This window comes from Podarcis filfolensis (assembly GCF_964270895.1).
Source record: "Podarcis filfolensis genome assembly, chromosome: 12".
Taxonomy (NCBI): domain Eukaryota; kingdom Metazoa; phylum Chordata; class Lepidosauria; order Squamata; family Lacertidae; genus Podarcis; species Podarcis filfolensis.
This window is the reverse complement of record NC_139614.1, coordinates 32,215,947-32,236,059: the sequence shown is the minus strand read 5'-3', so window position 1 is coordinate 32,236,059 and position 20,113 is coordinate 32,215,947. Positions and strand designations below refer to the sequence as shown.

Here is a 20,113-nt window from a genome sequence, read left to right as displayed (position 1 = left end):
CTTACATTATACAATAGTTAACCAAAGTGAGTAAGAAAATGTCTGAAGCGGGACAGAGCGTCTTATGAAAAGTTGCTATGAATTCATGGCTCGGTAGAAATTTGAAGTTTTGCATGTCCAGATCATCCTGATTCATGGTTTGACTGCATATATGAAGAGAGCAAGGCATGCTGAATATAGGGAGCACAAATTTATAATACTTTCTATATCGCATGCATTAGATATCTTAAATTAGGAAGCAGCAAATAGTTGTCAGTTGAATTTTAAGAACTCAGCCAGGATATGATTCCATTAAATTTATTTGAGAATAAATAAGAAAATTCTAATCAAGTAGCTAAAGTTAAACATTACCAGGGCGCGCATTCTCTGTCTCTCTCTCTCTCTCACTCACACACACACACACAAACAAACAGAGAGAGAAAGAGTCTGTAGCACTGTAGTTTCCTGGTTCTCAAATGAATGCAGGACAACAAAAATGAGTAACAGCTCATTTAGTTGGAGATATAAATAGGGAGGCCTGCTTCCATACACACATTCACATTTAGCTGCTTGTTACGTTTGCTGCTCAAGTCCCATTTGAAAAATTGTGTGCTGAAGTTAAGTCTTTCAACATTTTTGAAGTTAAGAAATAAGAGGATAATTGTTTGTAAGTACATGCATTTTAGAAAACACAAGAGATATTGTAAATATCCATATATTTTCAGACAAGGCAACCCAAATATAATACAAAAATGTATGGCTATATATTCAGTGGCACATTGAGATTAATTCCATGTTTTAGTCTGATTCCAGTCATTTAATGAGATACATTTTTAAATCCTCCTCTCCCTTCCTAGTCTGACAATGCAGATGTTGAAATAATAAAATAATAATAATAATAATAATAATAATAATAATAATAATAATAATAGTCTAGTAGCACCTCATAGACCAACTAAGTTTGTTCTGGTATAAGCTTTTGTGTGCATGCACACTTCTTTAGATACACAGATCTGTGTATCTGAAGAATTGTGCATGCACATGAAAGCTTATACCTGAACAAACTTAGTTGGTCTATGAGGTGCTACTAGACAAGTTTTTTTTATTTTTTTGTTTTGACTGCGTCAGACCAACACGGCTGCCTACCTGAATGTATATGTTGTTACCCAGACCCCAAGGGTTAAACTAGGAGGTAAACGTGATTCTGGGATTCTGTTAAAGCAGCCAGGAAGTGCTTCAAGGGTGCAGGGGGAGAGCCACACTCAAAATTGCTTTCACACAGCTAAGATATGGGAAAGTGGACCTATGGGCACTTGTAAGGATAACCACCACCCTGGTTACTCATTGACACTTGACACAATGTATTGTAATTTTCATAGCAGAGAACACAAATCTGAGTGGCATCGTGTATGATTCCCAGGTGGTAAATTGGTCAGACTTGAGTGGGAAGGCTTGATGGAAGAACTTGTGGCTCAGCTGATGAATGAACCACTAGAGAATACACGTTCTCTGGGCTGTGGTTCTCAGCAACTACACTGTAACTCACAAGGGTTGTGGACAATGCAATTTGACCTAATGTTATTGGAATGAGTCGCTGGAGCATCTGTGACTTCCTTTAGTTTGGTGGAGCTAGGCAAACGTCTTTGCTACTCAGGTTCCAGGGGTGCATTAGTATCAGGCAGGAATTTAAGGTTGGAAGGAGTAAGCAGTTTGAGGATACCACCAACCATCAGTATAGCTCAGGATTTTTGAGCTGCAACCAGTTTTGCTAGATGTGTGATAGGCATATCCTCTGTCTTGTCATTCACCTTCCTGTGGTTTTCTCTAGCAAGGCTTAATGGAAGTCTTTTCTTCAGAAGCACAAGTAACTGTGTTATCCATCATATGGGCTGGTCACTAGGACTACTGTGTCCAAGCCTTATGTTGCACTGTTGAAAGATGGTGATTCAATAAAGCTGTGATCTATTCTCACAACTCAGCATGTTGGCCTCTGTTATCCCTCCCCTACTCTTCACAGCTGTCACATAAGAACCCTGCTGCATCAAGCCAGTGGACAACCTAGTCCAGCAAACTGTTCTCACAGTAGCCTACCAAGATGCCTATGGGAAGCCCACATGGCAGATCTGAGTGCAAGAGCATTATCACAAGCAGCTGATCAATGAAACTTCCATTAAAAAAAGGGGGGGACAAAAGAAGATGCTTTATATGAGGTCAGAATATTTATCTTCCGGAGCACTGTCAGAAAAGACACTGACTAGCAGTGGCTTTCCAGGTCTTACGCAGGGATCCTTCACTTCACCTGTGACCTAATTCTTTTAACTAGAGATGCCAGGGACTGAACCTGGGACCTCCTGTATGGAAAATATGTTCTGTGCCACAGAACAATGGCCCCTCCACTCTGTTTGGATCACAACCAAAGATTTTACTCAGGCATGAAACAAATAGGAATGCTGTGAATGAAAATGGCAGGCTCAGAAGGATTCTTATGAAAGGCTAGTTTTGTCGGAAATTGCCCAGATGAATACTAACAAAAGCATGGAAACGAACAGGCCTACTATCACTAATAAGGGTTTAGTCAATCAGACTTTTTCTTCTCGTTTTAAATAAAAAACACACACTAGTTTTCACAAGTCTTTGTACAAAGAATATATTATTTAAAAAACTGTACTTCATAAACATAACAATAAATTAGCAAAACAATTATTTCAGAAGTATAAAAAGGCAACAAAGTACACAATACTTTAGATTTCATTCAACAAAGTTCTTCCTGCGTTGCAGCTAACTAAATTATGCTTAAAGAAGATACACTGAAATAAATGGACTTGAGTTAATCATGTCCATTTAGTTCAATGGATGGACTCTGTTTGACCGAGCTAGATCTAACCCCCTGACTCTTTCCCTGCAATATTCTAAATATATAATAAGATGTTGTTTTTAATGAAATTAGGTTCTAAACAAAGGGGTAATAAAGTTTTTTGTTGTGTTGGCTTTTTTTTAAAATCAGGCTAGGGAAGTTGCTGGCTTTCTCTTCTGGCTACAGCTATTTGCACTGGATTGAATGCTGCTTTAGAGGTCCCCAGATCTTGTTACTTTTGGGGAGTTTAATTACAGTATAGCCACTTGTTACTAGGCTGACTACTAAAGGTTGTTTTTCAAGTTTCACTACATCCCTCCAATTATGCTCTACTGCAATAGTTCACACATGCCATGACAGAATAATGTAGTAAAACCTGCAAAGCAATCTTCTGTTTGGTAGCCGAGGTGCAAAATCTTATTTATTGCCCATTTTAAACAAGAATACAGTCGTACCTTGGAAGTTGAATGGAATCCATTCTGGAAGTCCGTTCGAATTCCAAAACGTTCAAAAACCAAAGCGTGGCTTCTGATTGGCTGCATGAAGATCCTGCGGCCAATCAGAAGCTATGGAAGCCCCGTCAGATGTTCGGCTTCCAAAAATAGTTCGCAAACCGGAGCAGTCACTTCCAGGTTTGCGGCGTTCGGGAGCCAAAACGTTCAAAAACTAAGCTGTTCGAAAACCAAGGTACGGCTGTATAGACTTACAGTGCAATCCTATGCAAGTTTACTCAGAAGTAAGTCCTATTGTGTCCAATGGGGCTTACATCCTATTATATGCACATTTTTTCTCGATGCATGTTATGGTTTTGAAAATAACCCCCCCAACATTATTATAAAAATAACAGATATATTCTATTTTACAAATAAACAAATAAACTCCTGTCCAATAGAGAGCATATTTCATCCTGTACAACTCATATACATGCAAGGCTTTTATTTACAGAAACAAAAAAATGTGCTTAATGTAGCTAATTGCATAATCATTCTCCATTTATTTCAGTTACTTCTTTCACTGGGAACCAGCTGGCTGCTTAATTTCATCAGCAATTTTACAACAAGTCCCGCCTGCAAACAGAAAAAACAAATCAGAGTTTCCCAAACAGCAGTCATATGACGTATTCTATCTAGTACTTTGTGAGTGGAAGCCCACTTCTGCAAGTGGGCATCCCTGCCCCTCTTCCCCACTCCAGTTCTCTGCATCCCAAAAAACCTCGGCTGGAAGGTTGGGAAACTTTCGGGAAACTCCTGGGATGTGGCATGGGAGCTGCAATGAGAATAACTCAAAGGATTGTTTTCGGAATTGCAGCCTTAAATGCTCAGCGCAAAGTCAGAACTTCATGTTTTATGTTACTTTTTAGAGCTGGAAGTAATTATTTTTATTGCGCTGCATCCAATGTTGTGAGCAGGTCTGTTTGTATGAGGAGGCTTATTTGTCAGCATCTCCATCCTCCACTTACCCTCTTGAGAAACCTGGGGAGTGGCTGGGGAAACCTAGCCAGATGGGTGGGGTATAAATAAGAAAATTATTATTACTATTATTACCTCTCATGAAGGTCAAGGAACCTAGGACATCATGGGAGTGGGGAACTGCCAAAAACTGGGCAGAAGCAGCTTGTGCAACCTACGCACCTTCTAATTTGGGATACTTCCCTGTTCTATCTAGTGAATTCTTTTGACTATTTGTGTAAGAACTCATGTCTCTTTGACCTTTACCCTTTTTATAGGAGACACCAGAATCTCATTTTAATTTAATATAGTAACCTTCATTTAAATATGATGAAAAACCTTAACCTTAGTCCACAGTGCAGGTGGAAAGAATAACTTTAGTTCAGAAATCTGCTTTTATAAAAGATTAGTCAAATCAGCCTTCCCCAACCTGGTGCCCTCTCAATGTTTTGGGCTACAATTGCCATCCGCCCCTGCTGGCCTGGGATGATGGAAGCTGTAGCCCATGGCATCTGAAGGGCACCAGGTTCGGGAAGATGGCCCAAGCTATATTGTGAGACAAGGATAAATAACATTTACAAATAGAGATAACTGCTTGTTAGTGTTGAAAATGTATGCTCCGTGGACTATAAAGAGTGTGAATTAGTTCCAAGCACAGATTTTTAGGGCTCTATGGCAGACATTGAATTTTTTTAAACAGCTGAGTAGTGTTACTTGTTCATCTGCCTAAATCAAACTATTGTGCAGAACTACTGTGTTTCTTTAAACTAATGGTAGTCCAATCAACAGTATTATTGTCCAATATTAGGTAAAGATAAAGGACCCCTGGACAGTTAAGTCCAGTCAAAGGTGACTATGGGGTGTGGCACTCATCTTGCTTTTCAGGCTGCGGGAGCCAACGTTTGTCCACAGACAGATTTCTGGGTTTTGTGGCCAGCATGACTAAACTGCTACCGGCACACAGAGGAACGGGATGAGTGCCAGAGTGCATGGAAATGCCGTTTACCTTCCTGCCACAGCAGTACCTATTTATCTACTTGTGCTGGTATGCTTTCAAACTGTTAGGTTGGTAGAAGCTGGGACAGAGCAACGGGAGCTCATCCCGTTGTGTGGATTTGAACTGCCAACCTTCTGATCGGCAAGCCCAAGAGGCTCAAGTGGTGTAGACCTCAGCGCCACCTGCATCCTCTCTCCAAAACTAACAGCAATTGATATCTGTCCTAAAATGTAATTGTTAGGCATGCACAGCACCAGGGAAAAATGGGGGATGGGGAGGTGAGGAATGTGTGAAATCAGTAGTTTGCTTACCTGCTTGGTATGGACTATAAAGCTCATTTTGTTTTCCAGACTATGTATTTGAAAACAGCTGTCTCCATCTCCCAGCTGCCACATAAAGCAACCATATCTTAAAGATATGAGCAATGCCTGTCAATATAAAGGCAACAAGCTGAAAAGCCAACATTATCTATAAATTTGAGACTAAATAAAAGTGCTTTCCTCAGTAAGCTACATATGTGCTCACTGTCTGACATATTCTGTTCTGAATTACAAAAAAAAAAAAAAGAAATACTACTATGTTAAATAGAATAACAATATTATTGACATATGCTGTATGGAATATGCACACTTTATGTATTATGTTCACAGATAGTGTTAAGACTCAAAACTGAAAAACAAAGACTGTACCTTTGTTTCCATATTGAGAAGGTGCAGTCCTTTGACATTTACACCTACATACACTCTGATGACTTTATGATTGCTTGAGCTTGCTTTTGTGAATACTTGTCCTGTGAAAAAAGCAGCCCCATAGGTAGGAATCTCCCAGCAGGTCTGCAAAAACATGCGCTGCAGGTGATGCATCTCTTTACTAACGCCTTCACTGGTACTGAGATTCTGAAAATACAAGTTGACATACCCACAAAAGTTTAGATTTTAACTTCTACAGTCATACCTCATGTTACAGACACTTCAGGTTACGTGTTTTTTGGTTGCAGACCGCGGGAAACCCGGAAGTACAGTGGTACCTCGGGTTAAGTACTTAATTCGTTCCGGAGGTCCGTTCTTAACCTGAAACTGTTCTTAACCTGAAGCACCACTTTAGCTAATAGGGCCTCCTGCTGCCGCTGCGCTGCTGGAGCACAATTTCTGTTCTCATCCTGAAGCAAAGTTCTTAACCTGAGGTAATATTTCTGGGTTAGCGGAGTCTGTAACCTGAAGCGTATGTAACCCGAGGTACCACTGTACTGAAACAGGTTACTTCCGGGTTTCGCCACTCGCGCCTGCGCAGAAGTGCTAAATCACCTGCACAGGTGCAGCGCTTCAGGATGCAAATGCTGCAGGTTGCGGACGTGCTTCCGCCACAGATTATGTCCGTAACCCGAGGTTCCACTATTTGGATCCAGATTCTTTGCACAGGGTGAAATGACAGAAATACTTTGCTTAAGGATACTTTGATATGAATACATATGAATACATACAAGATGGAAAGAAATTTATAACCATTCTGTTGACTTCAATAAGAATTTTTTTTTTGTGGGGGCGGGGGAGATCAGGAAGTTAAATTTCATTTAGCATTTCTGCTAAACCTGGGTTCATGGTTTGATTCTCCAAAATAATCCAGTACCCCTTAGTTTGGACAGAAACAAACCCTTAGCCCAGGTTCAGACATAGTGCTATGCCAAACCATAGCTTAGTTACCCAGCAGCATATTACCAGTGGAGAGGAAGCAATGGATTCATATTACACCAGAGCTTATTTTAACAATAGTTTAATGTGGCAAGCAAAGCTGGTCACCGATAGCAATGACTCAAAAATTAGCCGTTAGACCTCTTGGTTGGCATTTTATTTTTGTTGCCCTAACATTTCCAGAAAATAAAGGACATTTTAAATTATTAATGGTGAGAGTCAATTTTACTGTATATAGCCAAAGGCCTTTACAATGGATGACAGAGAATAAAAGGAAAACTTTCATCTAAAATCACACAACGTAACCTGTAGCAGTTTACAATATAAAAAGAAATTAACAACATTAAAATTTACGATCGGAGTGCTTTCAGGTTTTCTGACATGTTGCTCAATATCGTACCTTGTATTCATGAAGTATTCGATTTGTCCAGTGAGGTGCCTTGCTTTTTAATTTGGTGATTGGTACTATAGATTTTAAGTTTTCCTCACTGTAAATAAAAACCAAACACGTTTAACCACTTTTATAATATTGAACAGATAAAAACAAAATCTGTTTGCCCTTTTATCAACAGTTCATGCATGCAAATAAGCTATAATGCACATTATAGCATTCTGATGATCCATCTTGCTGCTCAGGTGATTGGTTAAGTCACCTTTAACTGTATTGGTTATCTATGTAGAAGTGAGGGAGCCCAGAATCAGCCAACACCTCCAATCCTGAAGTAATTTTTTAGACTCTCTTATCTGAATATCTTCATTTTAAAACAAAAAACATATCAATATTTTAAAATCCACTCACTTTAGGAAGCCTTGCTTGTGCTTTTTACTTTCATAATTTCCATAGACTATTTGCAGCAGCAGACTTGCAAGTGTTATCAGCTTGGCATCAGGTGACGTATAGAAACCCTTTAATAAATTGTACCTGGCCTCATCAAATAGGATAAGAATAGCCAGTGGATCCTCAATCTATAGCATAGAAAATAAAATGTGTCTATATTAAAAATTTAAACATCATTAGTTCTTATTTGGTTTGCTCAGTAGCAAAGCAATTAATGTAGTTATTTAAATTTTAAGTTCAAGTTGGTTATTTAAAACAAAATAAATTTAAAATGTTTAAAAGCTTGAACATTAAAAATGCTACATCACAGCTTAGATCTAGCCGCCCACTTAACAGCAACAACAACAATTATACCCTGCCCATGTGGCTGGGTTTCCCCAGCCACTCTTATTTATCATAAATAGCCTTCAGATGCTGTTGGGACTACAGCTCCCATCATTCCCAGCCAGCATGGTCAGCAGTTGGGGATGATGGGATTTGTAGTCCAGCAAAATATGAAGAGCATCACGTTGGCTTCCCTTGGCCAAGCTGTATTATCTGGAGAATTCAGAAGAACAAACTAAGTGAAATCATTATACTGGACTCTGTCTAGAGATTCAGGCGTTGATCCTGATATAGCAGAACATAAAATGCCAACCTTTTTTTCAAGCTCTAAAGGAAGTCTTACATCCCTCCTCAGGAAAAGCTGTGGGGTTTCCCTTTGAGGATCCAGGTTTGTCAGTTCAGTGAGTATTTCCGTCCAGTCGCGAACGTGCTGCAGAGGCTTGTGATACGGTTTCAGCTGGAGATCTATAGAACAAAAGCTCTTTAATTTAAATAAATGCAAACAAGACAATGTCTCAGTGTGCGTATCAAGTATGTGTGAATGCTGTACAGTACTGAGTATGTTTTGAAAGAAGGCAGGATTATAAAAGCAAAATGTCATAAATAGCAATGTTACATATTTCCTATTGTCCTTTGGCAACTGTTGATATCTGTATTGAACTTGAATGGCACGCACGCACGCACATTTTTATACATGTGATTGCTCCACATGTGTCTTTATTGTATTGTATTGCTTTGGGATGTCTCTTGTTACAGTGGTACCTCGGGTTACAGATGTTTCAGGTTATGCGATTTCGGATTGCACACTGCACCGAACCCGGAAGTACCGGAACGGGTTACTTCCGGGTTTTTGCGCTTTGCATACGCGCAGAAGCGCCAAATCACGACCTGCGCATGTGCAGATACAGCGCTGCGGGTTGCGAACGTTCCTCCCACACGGATCACGTCCACAACCTGAGGTTCCACTGTATTTATGAAGCACATAAAACAACAAGTCAACTGAATATGCATGGTACTGTCAGCATCTCTCCCAACCATGCAAATGCAATGTGGTCTACACCAGTTACCAGTGTCCTAGAAAAATGGATGCACTTAACAAAAAGTGCAAAAGTCAGCTTTTTGTCAGAAAAGGCAGAAACACTAAGAGCTCAGTCCTTTTGTTAGCTTCAGCTAATATAGCAGCTACAATCGTAGCTAGAGGCATAGTTTGCTACTGGTGTTCAGATGAACTATTTAACCTTTAAAATGCATTATACTTGGAACTGTCTTTAAAAGTAGTTTTGAAACTACAGCTGGTCCAAAAGTTGGGCTGCAAGATTATTAATTATGACTGGAAGTTTTGATCATATTATGCCACTGCTTTGTCAGCTGCACAGGTTCCCACTTGAGTTTCTGGATCCAATTTAAAGTTCTGTTCGTAAACTTTGAAGCTCTTAAAGGCTTGGGAGCAGGTTACGTGAAAGACTGCTTTCTTCAGAACCTCTCAGAGATCCTGCTCCAAAGGAGGAGGGTGGCTGCTAGGGTGAGAGGATGGACAACTTCCGGCGCATGGGCCAAATTAGGCCTGGAAGGGCCCCTGGTTTTTTTGCCTGAAAGACTGTTCTTCCCCATCCACCCCACGCCAGATGTCATCAAGATACCAATTACTTACTGAGATTTTCAGAACAGATCCAAATAGTGAAATACTGTTGTGTCTCTTGAGAAAGACGCATTCCTTCCATTATCTGTTGCACAGTGGTGTTGTTTCCATGTTTCAACTCCACAGAGCGGTATGACCCATCCATTCGATAAATTCGTACCTTCTCATACTAGAGGAAATAAATGAAAACAGGAAATACTGAAACCTTGCCTGGTCCTGGTAGCAAGCCAAAATTTGTGGGTGCCAGTACCTTGCCCCCCTCCAATGGAAAAAGGGGCAATATTAGTGTCTAAGCATCCCTGAAATGAGACACATGGTCAAGGATGATCCACTTCTCCAGGTACAAGCTCAGGAGAAGGGTCAGAGATCCCCGGTGTCAAGCTCTGCTTCCGAGGTCCATTGCAGCACAGATGACATAGGGGAGCTCATTCAAATGGCATGCTGAACTGGAATTTCGAGACTTGCACTATTGCAAGTTGTTCTGCTGCGCAAGAATTTATTCATTATAGAAAGTCCATTAAAATAACTCTGGGAAGAAAATATTTGAGAAAGTCTGTGGTGTTAACAAATTAGATTAAAATGGAAATGATAAATTCTACTCAGCAGCATCTTATGTTTATGGGCTTGCCATAACACCATGTCACTACACATGTGATAAATGTAAGATGCAGAAGGATTATGCTGTGCAGGTTGGCGATGAGGTCAAAGCAAAGCTAGCAAAGCTTGCCCCTGCCACTATACCCATACAGCCTCAACCTCACCACTGTCCTGCCCCATCATGGTAAAGGATGCATCTATCAGGAATGCGTCTATCTATGGCACTTCCCCACCACACCGACTGCTCCTGGATTAATGCTTCCATTTACTTTTTATTAATATATATATTGGTTTTTAACAAATACAATAACCAGTAAACACTTCCTTTTGCTTTTAAGGACCTTTACTAAAATCTGAAAGGTCATTGCATACTTGTTTGTTTGCGGCCTCTTTCAGCAAGTTAGCGGTTTTTGCCCACTCATTTTGTTTGTTCTCTTCACAGACGTTCAGTGGGGTTCTTCCTTGTTGATCAGTGATGTGCTACAAACAGAAGCAATACGAGATTTAAAACACAGCTTTCTAAATGCAACATAGCAACCTGTCTTATGCTGTGTTAGGCAACTGGTCCACCTGGCTCAGCACTGCTTACACAATGACTGGCAGGGGCCATCCAGTGTTTCAGACACAAGCCTTTCTTTCAAAGGCTTTCAAAAACCCTGGGACCTTTTGCATGCAAATCGTATGCTCCACTATTAAGCTACAGCCCCTCAAGTAAAAGCTGCAACATCCACCACCCCCTTCTTGGAAAGTACCCTTCACTTATCAACTTGCATGACTCCACTTCTGAACTGTGTTTTCCAATCCTACCACCAAATAACAGAATCATGCCCATGATTAGGAAATGAAGGTTTAAAAGCACTTCCAGATGCAGTGTTCTGTGGGGTGTTCAATGCTCTGAATTAGAGAGCACCGCTTGTCTTAAACATTTTCAGGGTACTGTTCAAAGTGCTGACCACGGTGCCAATTCTTCCTAGCGCAAGCTGCAATGATAGGAATTACTTCTTTGCAATAGGAATTACTTCTCTGAAGTATTTACTGTTTGTTTCCTGCTCCACAATACTGTCATTCCTTGGACTGACTTCAAGAAACATCTTAATTGTTTTTATTCTTTTGCAAATGGAAGCATGAGCTACTGTTCAAAAGCAGAATTTAATTGTATAAGAAATCATGATTGAAATTACAAATACATCTTACTCTATCAATTTCTGGATGGTTTAGGAGAATCTGTACAATTTCGGCATGCCCACCCCCAGCAGCAAAGTGAAGAGGCGAGCTGAGCTGTCCATTGAGCAAGTTTGGATTGCATTTTCCTTTCTCTAACAACATTCGAGTAGCTTCAACTTTACCATACCTAGAGAGAGAACAAATACAAATAAAGGTAAGCTTGCATATGGTCTATGAAATGGTTCCAAAGACACATGTAAGAAACTTCACTTACTTGTTAATTATTTTAGTTCAGTCTAAGTGTCTGAAACACTACCAGCATTCTGGAATGAATTAATGCCCCACAAAAATAATTAGTATTTGCAATTTAATGAAATTCACTTAGTTGTGGGAGAAGTTACTATTCTAAAATAAATAATTCAATTCATTTTTTTCAAATAATCTAATAATATATGAGGGTTCCCCCCCCAAAAAATTTTTTTTACATACATTTAAAAATTAGCAACTGCTAAGTACATTTTTTGCAGAAAGCCTCTCTTACAGCAGTGGTGCTTTTCATTAAAGCTGGCCCTAGCCACTTAACTAGATTGCCAGTTTCTACAGCATTTGCAAAGTTACTACAAAGTCTGGGTTACCTTTGAGCTGCCAGAACCCACTTTCACACTGACTCAATTTGCACCTAATACTAAGCCAAAAGCCATAGCTTAGCACAAATGAACAAACATGGGTGCTCAGAAGAAGAAATGGGGCCACTTTGCTCCTTCCCTGGTCTTGCTGCTGTAGCACTACTTGCAACTAAGTTATGGTTTGGCATATATCTGAATCTGCAGCTAAAGTATGGTTTAGCTTATGTCTGAATCTGGACTTGTGGTTTCTCCTGCTCCTAATAAACCACAAGTTATAACCAAGGTGTGTTCTGCCTGTAGTTCATCTAGGAGAGACAAACCACAACCCTGGGTTCGGACATAATACTAAGCCAAACAATAGCTTAGCCGTGGGTAGTGCAACAGTGGCAGGCCTTGGGGAAGAATCTGACAGTCTCAGCCTTCACTCGTTCATGCTAAACCATGGTTTGGCTTAACATTACATGCAAGCTGGGCAACTAATGTGCAATAATTATTAGAAATTAGAAAAATGTCCATCTTTTTGATGGGGGCAGTCTATGTGCATGCAGGGAAGACTTCTGAGGGACAGTGATACATCAAACTACGCTTTTCCATGAGTTTCAGTGGAATCTAGGCCTTCCACTATAGGAAATGGAGAGTGGTTTTGTTCCCACCATAAAGTTTTCTCAAGTTCAGCCTGATTAATCTACATGGGGTAAATGGCAGCCATTCAGTTACATGTGAAAAAAAATAACTGCAATTCATTTCAATGGGGGTCCTATGATCCTAGCATCTGCAGTGAGCTTCACATTTTGCCCTTTCCCAAGTCTGTGCTACACTACAGATGGTTTACTCTGCCCTCCAAAGCTCAGAGACACTGAGAAGTGAGCAAATCCTCAGCTGCGGAGCCACACCCTTCACCCACATAGCTGCATTCTATTTCTCAGCTACGTTTGAGCATGACAAAAGCTTGAACACACAGACACACACATAAGCATGAAGACACAAACAGGTGGTTTTAATTATGAACAATTCCCTGTTTTGGACTTCAACGCAAGAGTACTCTGCTCACCAGCATGCATAATGGATGGGTGCCCAATGATCACTGTCCAGCTGGTTGACTGAAAAGTTTTCATTGAGAAGTTGACTCAATAACTCAGAATCTCCTTCACAAGCACTGCGATGAAGAGGGAAATCATCAACCCACTGACGTTCCCTGTGGGGTGAGGAAGGAATTAAGATATGATATTTCAGTCATGTTATACAACTGCTTCATCGAAAGCATCCTGTTGCTTTGATCTAAAGAGAAAAGGCACGAGACAGTAAAGGAGTTGGTTTTCCTCCCACTAATGCAATGTGGGGCGGGGTTGCACTTAAAATCTAATTCTACTTTACAGTCTTATTGCACTGATGGGATATTTCACTTTTAAGAGCCAACACACTTTGAGGGGAAGTTAAAAGGCTGCTCATAGCTTTGACTGTGGTCGTTGCCACTACCCTCTCCAGCAAGTGACCTGAGATCATTACAGAACTTATGCAAACTTACTTTAAGTGACTGTTACATACCCCGAGTATCTAAGAAAAATTGGCAAATTCTGAATGCGCCCACCTCGATACTGGAACTGCAAATGGCAATAAACCAAATGAAGATGGGGAAAGCACATGGGCCAGATGGACTTACTGCAGTTTATTATAAAAAGTCACTGGATATTTTAAAGTTTGTAAAATGTTTTATTTTGAAATGTAAAATTGAAAGCTTAATAAAAAATATTACTAAAAAAAAGAACTGATGCAAACTTACGAAGGAGTATACTCTAATGAACATAATGGGACTTACTTATAAGTAAACATATTTAGGATTGCCCTGATCCACTCTGGAAGCAATAATGCCTATACAGTTTTTAAATAAATAAATACGGGTTTGGACTTTAGGGGGCGATTCTTTTATAATGAAATGCAAATGAATAAAAATAACACAGTACTTGTCTTCCATGACACTGCTCATGCTGCGTTGCCACTTTTCACGTTTTGGAATCTGTATTTTTGAATAGTCTGGGGCTCCAAGTCCAAAGTATGGATTTATAACCACTTTGTCGACCTGCAAATACCATATAATGAAGAAGAAGAAAAAGGCTCAAAGTACACCCTAATGAGCATAAAAATCTAACACTCTTACCATATATACTCAAGTATAAGCTGACTTTTTCAGCACATTTTTTATACTCGAGTGAGTTGGGCGGCGGGGGCGGCGGGACGAGCAGCCCGAAAGGAGCCCTTTCTCGCCACTGGTCCAGCCACTGCCGCCCGTCTCTCTCAAGGGCAGGCACAGGAGCCACGGTTGGGAGAGGCGCTTGCGAGCGGCAGAGGCAGCGACGAAGGGACGAGTGGCCCGAAAGGAGCCCTTTCGGGCTGCTTGTTCTTCCTCCTCCGCTGCCGCCACCACCAGGTTTGTGGTGTGGTGAACCGGCTTATACACGAGTCAATAAGTTTTCCCCGTTTTTTGTGCTAAAATTAGGTGCCTCGGCTTATATTCGGGACGGCTTATACTCAAGTATATACGGTAAATTAATAATGATCTCCACTTACCCTATTGGTATACTGAAGATCTGAGCCAAATAAAGGGTTGTAGATGCACATGTCTGCCTTCTCAAGTGCCAGCATTTTACTCTTGATTTCCAGTGCTGTGTATCCCATATGAAGTGAGCTCTCTGTCTGCCCAGGTTCAACAGCGTATGCAGGGTTTGTGACATTTGTTTTAATCCGCTCCAAGGGAGATGGTCTGAATAAAGCGGGGATTGAATGGGATTGCGAATGCCGTTCTTCTAACCACCTGCAGAACACAATGGGCAAAAAAACTTTTTAGCATTGTTGCTTTTATTGAAGATTAGCGAATAATTAGCACAGCATAATGTAAACACATACCCATAGTAAGTAAGCCCTTAGAGAGATACACTGATACAAACACGTAAGAACAAGTGCTTAGGACCTGCAACTTTTTTTTTTAAAGTAAAACATGATCTGTCTTGAAATATTATGGTATGTAAAATGTTAAGAATACTTTAAAATATTTAATTATTTAGTGTCATTTTCTTTTTATAGACTCAAGGAGTTCTGTTAAAAATGTCTTACTTATCCAAGTAAATTAACATTCTAGCTGTGACTGTAGCAAAGTGAGTACTGGATTCACTGCAGACCCTCATGATGTCTTGTAAGCAGTAGAAAACTGGACATCCAGGACTGTAGGCATATTTTGTATTATCTACAAAGGAGAAGATACTTTTTAAAACAAAAAGGCTGAACAAATCTCGTTTATTCTATTACGCAATTTTGGCCTGATAACATTACATTTTGTTCTTATATTCCTATGCCCCACAAATTAAATTCCCAAGGCTGCATGGACATCTCATTATTACATTCATCAAAGTACATTATTTTGTTTCTGGAAAAATGCAATTTTCTCCCAATATAAGTTGCAGTGTAACCTTGTTGAATGATGTTCCGAGAGCATTACGGCCTCAATTCTATTCCCACTTACCTGAGAGTAATCCCCAATGAATTCAATGAGGCTTGCATCTGTGAATGCATGCATAGGATTGCACTGATGGGCACAGACTGAATATAATTTGTGATTTAATCAGCAGTAAGCAACCCTACTCTGAGGCCTGACAAGCACCAGTGCCTGATGCAGCTTGCCACAATCCTTTCTCTCCCTTTCCCGCTCCTCAACTGATTATCCTCTCTCATCCTCATAAATAAAATGTTTTCCCCCTTTCATTTTGAAAAAGAAGTTCCATTTCTTAAAAGCTTTCAAGTGTAGCCCTGAGTGGAACTGGTTGGTGTGAAATCGTAGGATTGTGCGATTCATGTACATTTTAAAGAAAATGATATTAACATTTGCTAATTATGTGCAGCTTTAATGTTAACATTTTAATTTTTACCTTTGACTACTGTTGGTACAACAAAAAGGGATGCATCCTTGCCTGCCTTCTCGCCATCAAGAGGGAAAGTCTTCATTAACAGAACTCGTTTTCCTGTATACAATAATAATCCTTTAATAATTAAATGGCTGAAATTATCCTCCTGTTTCTCATCTGTCTTTCTTGACAACACACACTGGTACCACTGTTCTGGATTGGAGATTCTGGGGTACTATCAGCCCTGGCAATTCTCCTGAATTCTCAAGCTGTTGCTGTGACCAAGATTAACGTTCACTAGTTTTGGCTGTTATCAATCAAGACCTGTCACTGCTGGCATAATAGCCAGGCGACTGTGATCCATGCAGTAGGCTGTAGCCAACTAAATTATACTCAGTGTAAGACTCATTGAAATTAAATGGACCTAAGTTAGCCATGCTCACTCATTTTAATGGGCAGGATTCAACTAAACTGTTGCATGCATGGGACTTACTCCCTCCCCAATGGCCCTAAAATCTGCTCTGGAGGGTTGGAGAAAACCACAGAACAGGTTTAAAAGGTGGGGGGGGAGAGGGAGGGAGGGAAAGTCCCACTGCTTGAGATGACTTAGTTTCCTGCACACATACTGCACTGAGTGATACATTGAATTCTATCCCCATAGGTGCACTATGAGTACAACTAACATTGGATTCAAGCCTTTGTTAATTGTTAGGCTACAACAGCACACTCTATATGGGGCTGCCTTTGAAGATGGCTTGGAAGCTTCAATTCGTGCAGCCACCCATTTGATTAAGTTTTATTCTGCTCTTTCCAGGTGGGATTTAAAGCTCCATGCTTGAGCACCCTGTTTTTTTTTTTTTGCTTCAGACTTTGCCCTGCAAAAACCCACTCTTTAAAGCTGAATTGCAGCAAGCATCAATCTGTGGAAAACCCGAACTGACATTTGCTCCAATTCAGCTTTAAAAGAGTGGGTTTTGAGGCAAGGGGAACCACACTCGGACATAGAGCAAGCATTAAAGTGTGGATCTCTGCCTGGAAAGAGTTGGTCAAAAGGTAAGTGTGGATAAGCCCTAATAGGAGGGAACTGGAGGGAGCTCATTACAGCTGGAATATAACAACTGCAGTGACACCCAGTTAGTTTCAAGGCACAGTACAAAGTACTGATTTTAACTTTTAAATGACCTAGGCTCCAGTTGACTGAGTGAGCACCCTTTTCTGTACCTGTCTCCCCTTACTGGGGAGACTTCAAATGAGTGCTTGCTCCAACTTTCTCTTCTTTCTAAGAATAGATTGGCATAGACAAGGAGCAGGCTTTTCCAGTACCAGAGCTCTTCTTTCAGAACCTCTCCTTTAGCCGGATAAGAACTTTCTTATCTTCGAAAAATAAGTAAAAATCTTCATATTATGACAAGCATTATGGAGAATAATGAAGATTGTTGTTTTAGCTGTACTGACTGTCATTGGTTATCAAGCAGAAAACAAATGCGCTTAGGGAGACTGACCTGGTTATTTATTTTAGAAAGCAGAAACAGCCATCCTTACCTTTAATACCTTGATTTCCTGGTGAAATTGGTTTGGTGGTTTCTAGTATATAATCCAAGATCTTTTGGGATATATCGCCGCCTCCTTGAATTTTAGTTTCCAACAACATTTTTCTTCTTTTTTTCTTGTGTCCTTCGATGGGAACTTCAAGCAACAAAATCTGATGAAAATCAAGGTAAACATTAGTTAATACAAAGTTCTGTATTTTGAAAGAATAATAGCACTGTCTAAACAGAGGCTGCCCTTGCACTCATATACTTAGAATGAGATATACCAATGTGCAAGCTTTACTTTTTAGGCAATGTCATGTTGGTATGAGATGTAGATAATGGTAAAAAAAAAAAATGTTTAGGCTCATGATGCTTTTTTTTGTATTCAAAATACTGTAAGGTCCATTTCTGCATTGAATTTCCTGAATAAAAAGAAATATCTGGAAGCTTAAAGAAAATCTGTACAGTATTTAAATTGTGTCTGCAAACAAGATCCTTTATGGATGTTCCACAGAATTACCTGCTGCTATTTTGGAAATAAAAAGGGACGCGGGTAGCGCTGTGGGTTAAACCACAGAGCCTAGGACTTGCCAATCAGAAGGTTGGTGGTTCAAATCCCCACAACGGGGTGAGCTCCCGTTGCTCGGTCCCTGCTCCTGTCAACCTAGCAATTCGAAAGCACGTCAAAGTGCAAGGAGATAAATAAGTACCGCTCCGGCGGGAAGGTAAAGGGCGTTTCTGTGCGCTGCTCTGGTTCACCAGAAGCGGCTCAGTCATGCTGGCCTCATGACCCAGAAGCTGTATGCCGGCTCCCTCAGCCAATAAAGCGAGATGAGTGCCGCAACTCTAGAGTCGGCTATGACTGGACCAAATGGTCAGGGCTCCCTTTACCTTTATTTTGGAAATACAGTATTATTTCATTATTCTTTGACCACATGCATTTCAGTAACAGAATTTTGTTTTTTGTATCATTAAGTCAATACTTATTCTGATGCAAATTCATGCATTTGTCTAAGCTTTTGAATTTCAAAAGCCCTCTGTACAAAATGAAAATGTTCACAATCACAATTAACATGCTATTGTATTCATTGAATGGCTATTTAATAAATAAAGCATTAAGAGAGACTGGTGAAAATTCAAAATATGAGGAATTGAATGAAATTATTCTGTAAAATAAGTCCATACCTTCTTAATGTTGAAAGAGAACTGGGAGAAAGGAAATTTGCTCTGCATATTTCAAGACATTTACTCTAGACTAGTTGATTATCTTAAATGTGCTGCAGTAAGCTTTTACCTTGTGTGCTCCCCCCTCTCCCCTTCTCCTATGCAGCTGGGGCAGAGATGTTTGCAAGCTTTTGCTTTTGTGGTTGGTTAACTGTGGTTTGTTATGTTGCCTGGATCAACATACTCAGTTAACTATAACTCTGCTGAGCATAACATGAATGTTGACTGTGTGAATGCCACATAATTTGCTCTGTGATAATCTTTTATTGGTAATAATTTTGCTAGCTTGGCTAAACACATAACAACAAAATAGAATTTAAGCAATATTACTACACATCCTTCTGTTAGGGTGTTTTGTAACTGCATCACTTCCCCACAATATTCTGAGCAGTATCTCTGATATTAAGCAGCAGTATGATCTAGCTGTACATTGTGGTTATTGTAACAATTGAGAAATATTTAATAGCAACTTACATGGTGACAGAATCACCCTGCACCTATCATATGATGACATTAAAAGGCAAAAGTGAAATGATGAAATGGGACTATGAGGAACTATTTTCTTATGCAGAAGATACGTTGCTATAGGAAATTCAATCAGTAACGTCAGATTACTTCCTGAGTTTCTGTCTGTACCTAGCACTAGGATGTTATTCTCACTGATGCTACACCTTAATTTATACGTTCTTTTAAATGTATTCATGGGAGAAGGGTTAGTGTTTTGTTTCAATTATGTATTTTGTGCTTTTATTTTTATGTTGTGAGCCACCCTGTGATCCTTGGATGAAGAGCAGTATACAAATTTTAACAACAACAACAATTTCCTACAATAAAAAACCCTCCCATTTAATGCATTTTCAACACCTCCTAACAAATAAGAATGATTTTACCTCATATGATTTAGCACGATATTCACGAGAATTCAGGCTTGCAGCATTCTTTGGACGGATTACAGCTACATATGCTTCAGTTATTACCTCTGGGTTGCCCATGGTTTGTTAATATATCTATTTTAGTGAAAAAATAATCAGAAACCAAAGATTATATCTGAGAAAACAAGTTTTTTTAAAAAGGAAACAACTGCCACAGATGTTTTCCCCCATTTAAAGTATGCTAGTAATTTTCTTTCTCTCCCTCTCTATCCTCCCTGAACAAAGAAAGGAAATCTTGATTTTGCTTTGAGAATTTTGAGGACTGTCCTGAAAATTCAAAATAATTTATAATGAATCCATTACTTAAATATCTTTGTAGAAATAGAAACAATAAGCATAATTTTAAGTAGCTTACAAAGAAATGGCAAACATTGTGAC

At 39.8% G+C, this 20,113-nt stretch overlaps 1 protein-coding gene across 1 annotated transcript; it reads right to left on the bottom strand.

The window, feature by feature from the left end:
* Window positions 1-2,610: 2,610 nt before the first annotated feature.
* Window positions 2,611-19,816, bottom strand: KRIT1 (KRIT1 ankyrin repeat containing). Its single transcript, XM_083578615.1, has 16 exons — window positions 19,694-19,816; window positions 17,590-17,749; window positions 16,072-16,164; window positions 15,263-15,392; window positions 14,720-14,963; window positions 14,116-14,231; window positions 13,206-13,349; window positions 11,559-11,715; window positions 10,737-10,844; window positions 9,780-9,936; window positions 8,442-8,593; window positions 7,766-7,932; window positions 7,367-7,454; window positions 5,968-6,174; window positions 5,590-5,706; window positions 2,611-3,900 (listed from the first exon to the last, which is right to left on the bottom strand). Exons 1-16 carry the CDS (start codon window positions 19,793-19,795, stop codon window positions 3,832-3,834), a joined length of 2,211 nt encoding a protein of 736 aa, XP_083434741.1. The 5' UTR covers window positions 19,796-19,816; the 3' UTR covers window positions 2,611-3,831.
* Between the last annotated feature and the right edge of the window lie 297 nt (window positions 19,817-20,113).

Excerpts from the sequence above, each read along its gene's own strand:
- KRIT1 (XM_083578615.1), bottom strand. The coding sequence starts at position 19,795 with ATGGGCAACCCAGAGGTAATAACTGAAGCATATGTAGCTGTAATCCGT. Across the intron at positions 10,845-11,558 it reads ACCATCCAGAAATTGATAGA|CACATCACTGATCAACAAGG; the intron begins GTAAGATGTATT and ends TTCTGTTTGTAG. Across the intron at positions 6,175-7,366 it reads GAATACTTCATGAATACAAG|AATCTCAGTACCAGTGAAGG; the intron begins GTACGATATTGA and ends TTGTATTTTCAG.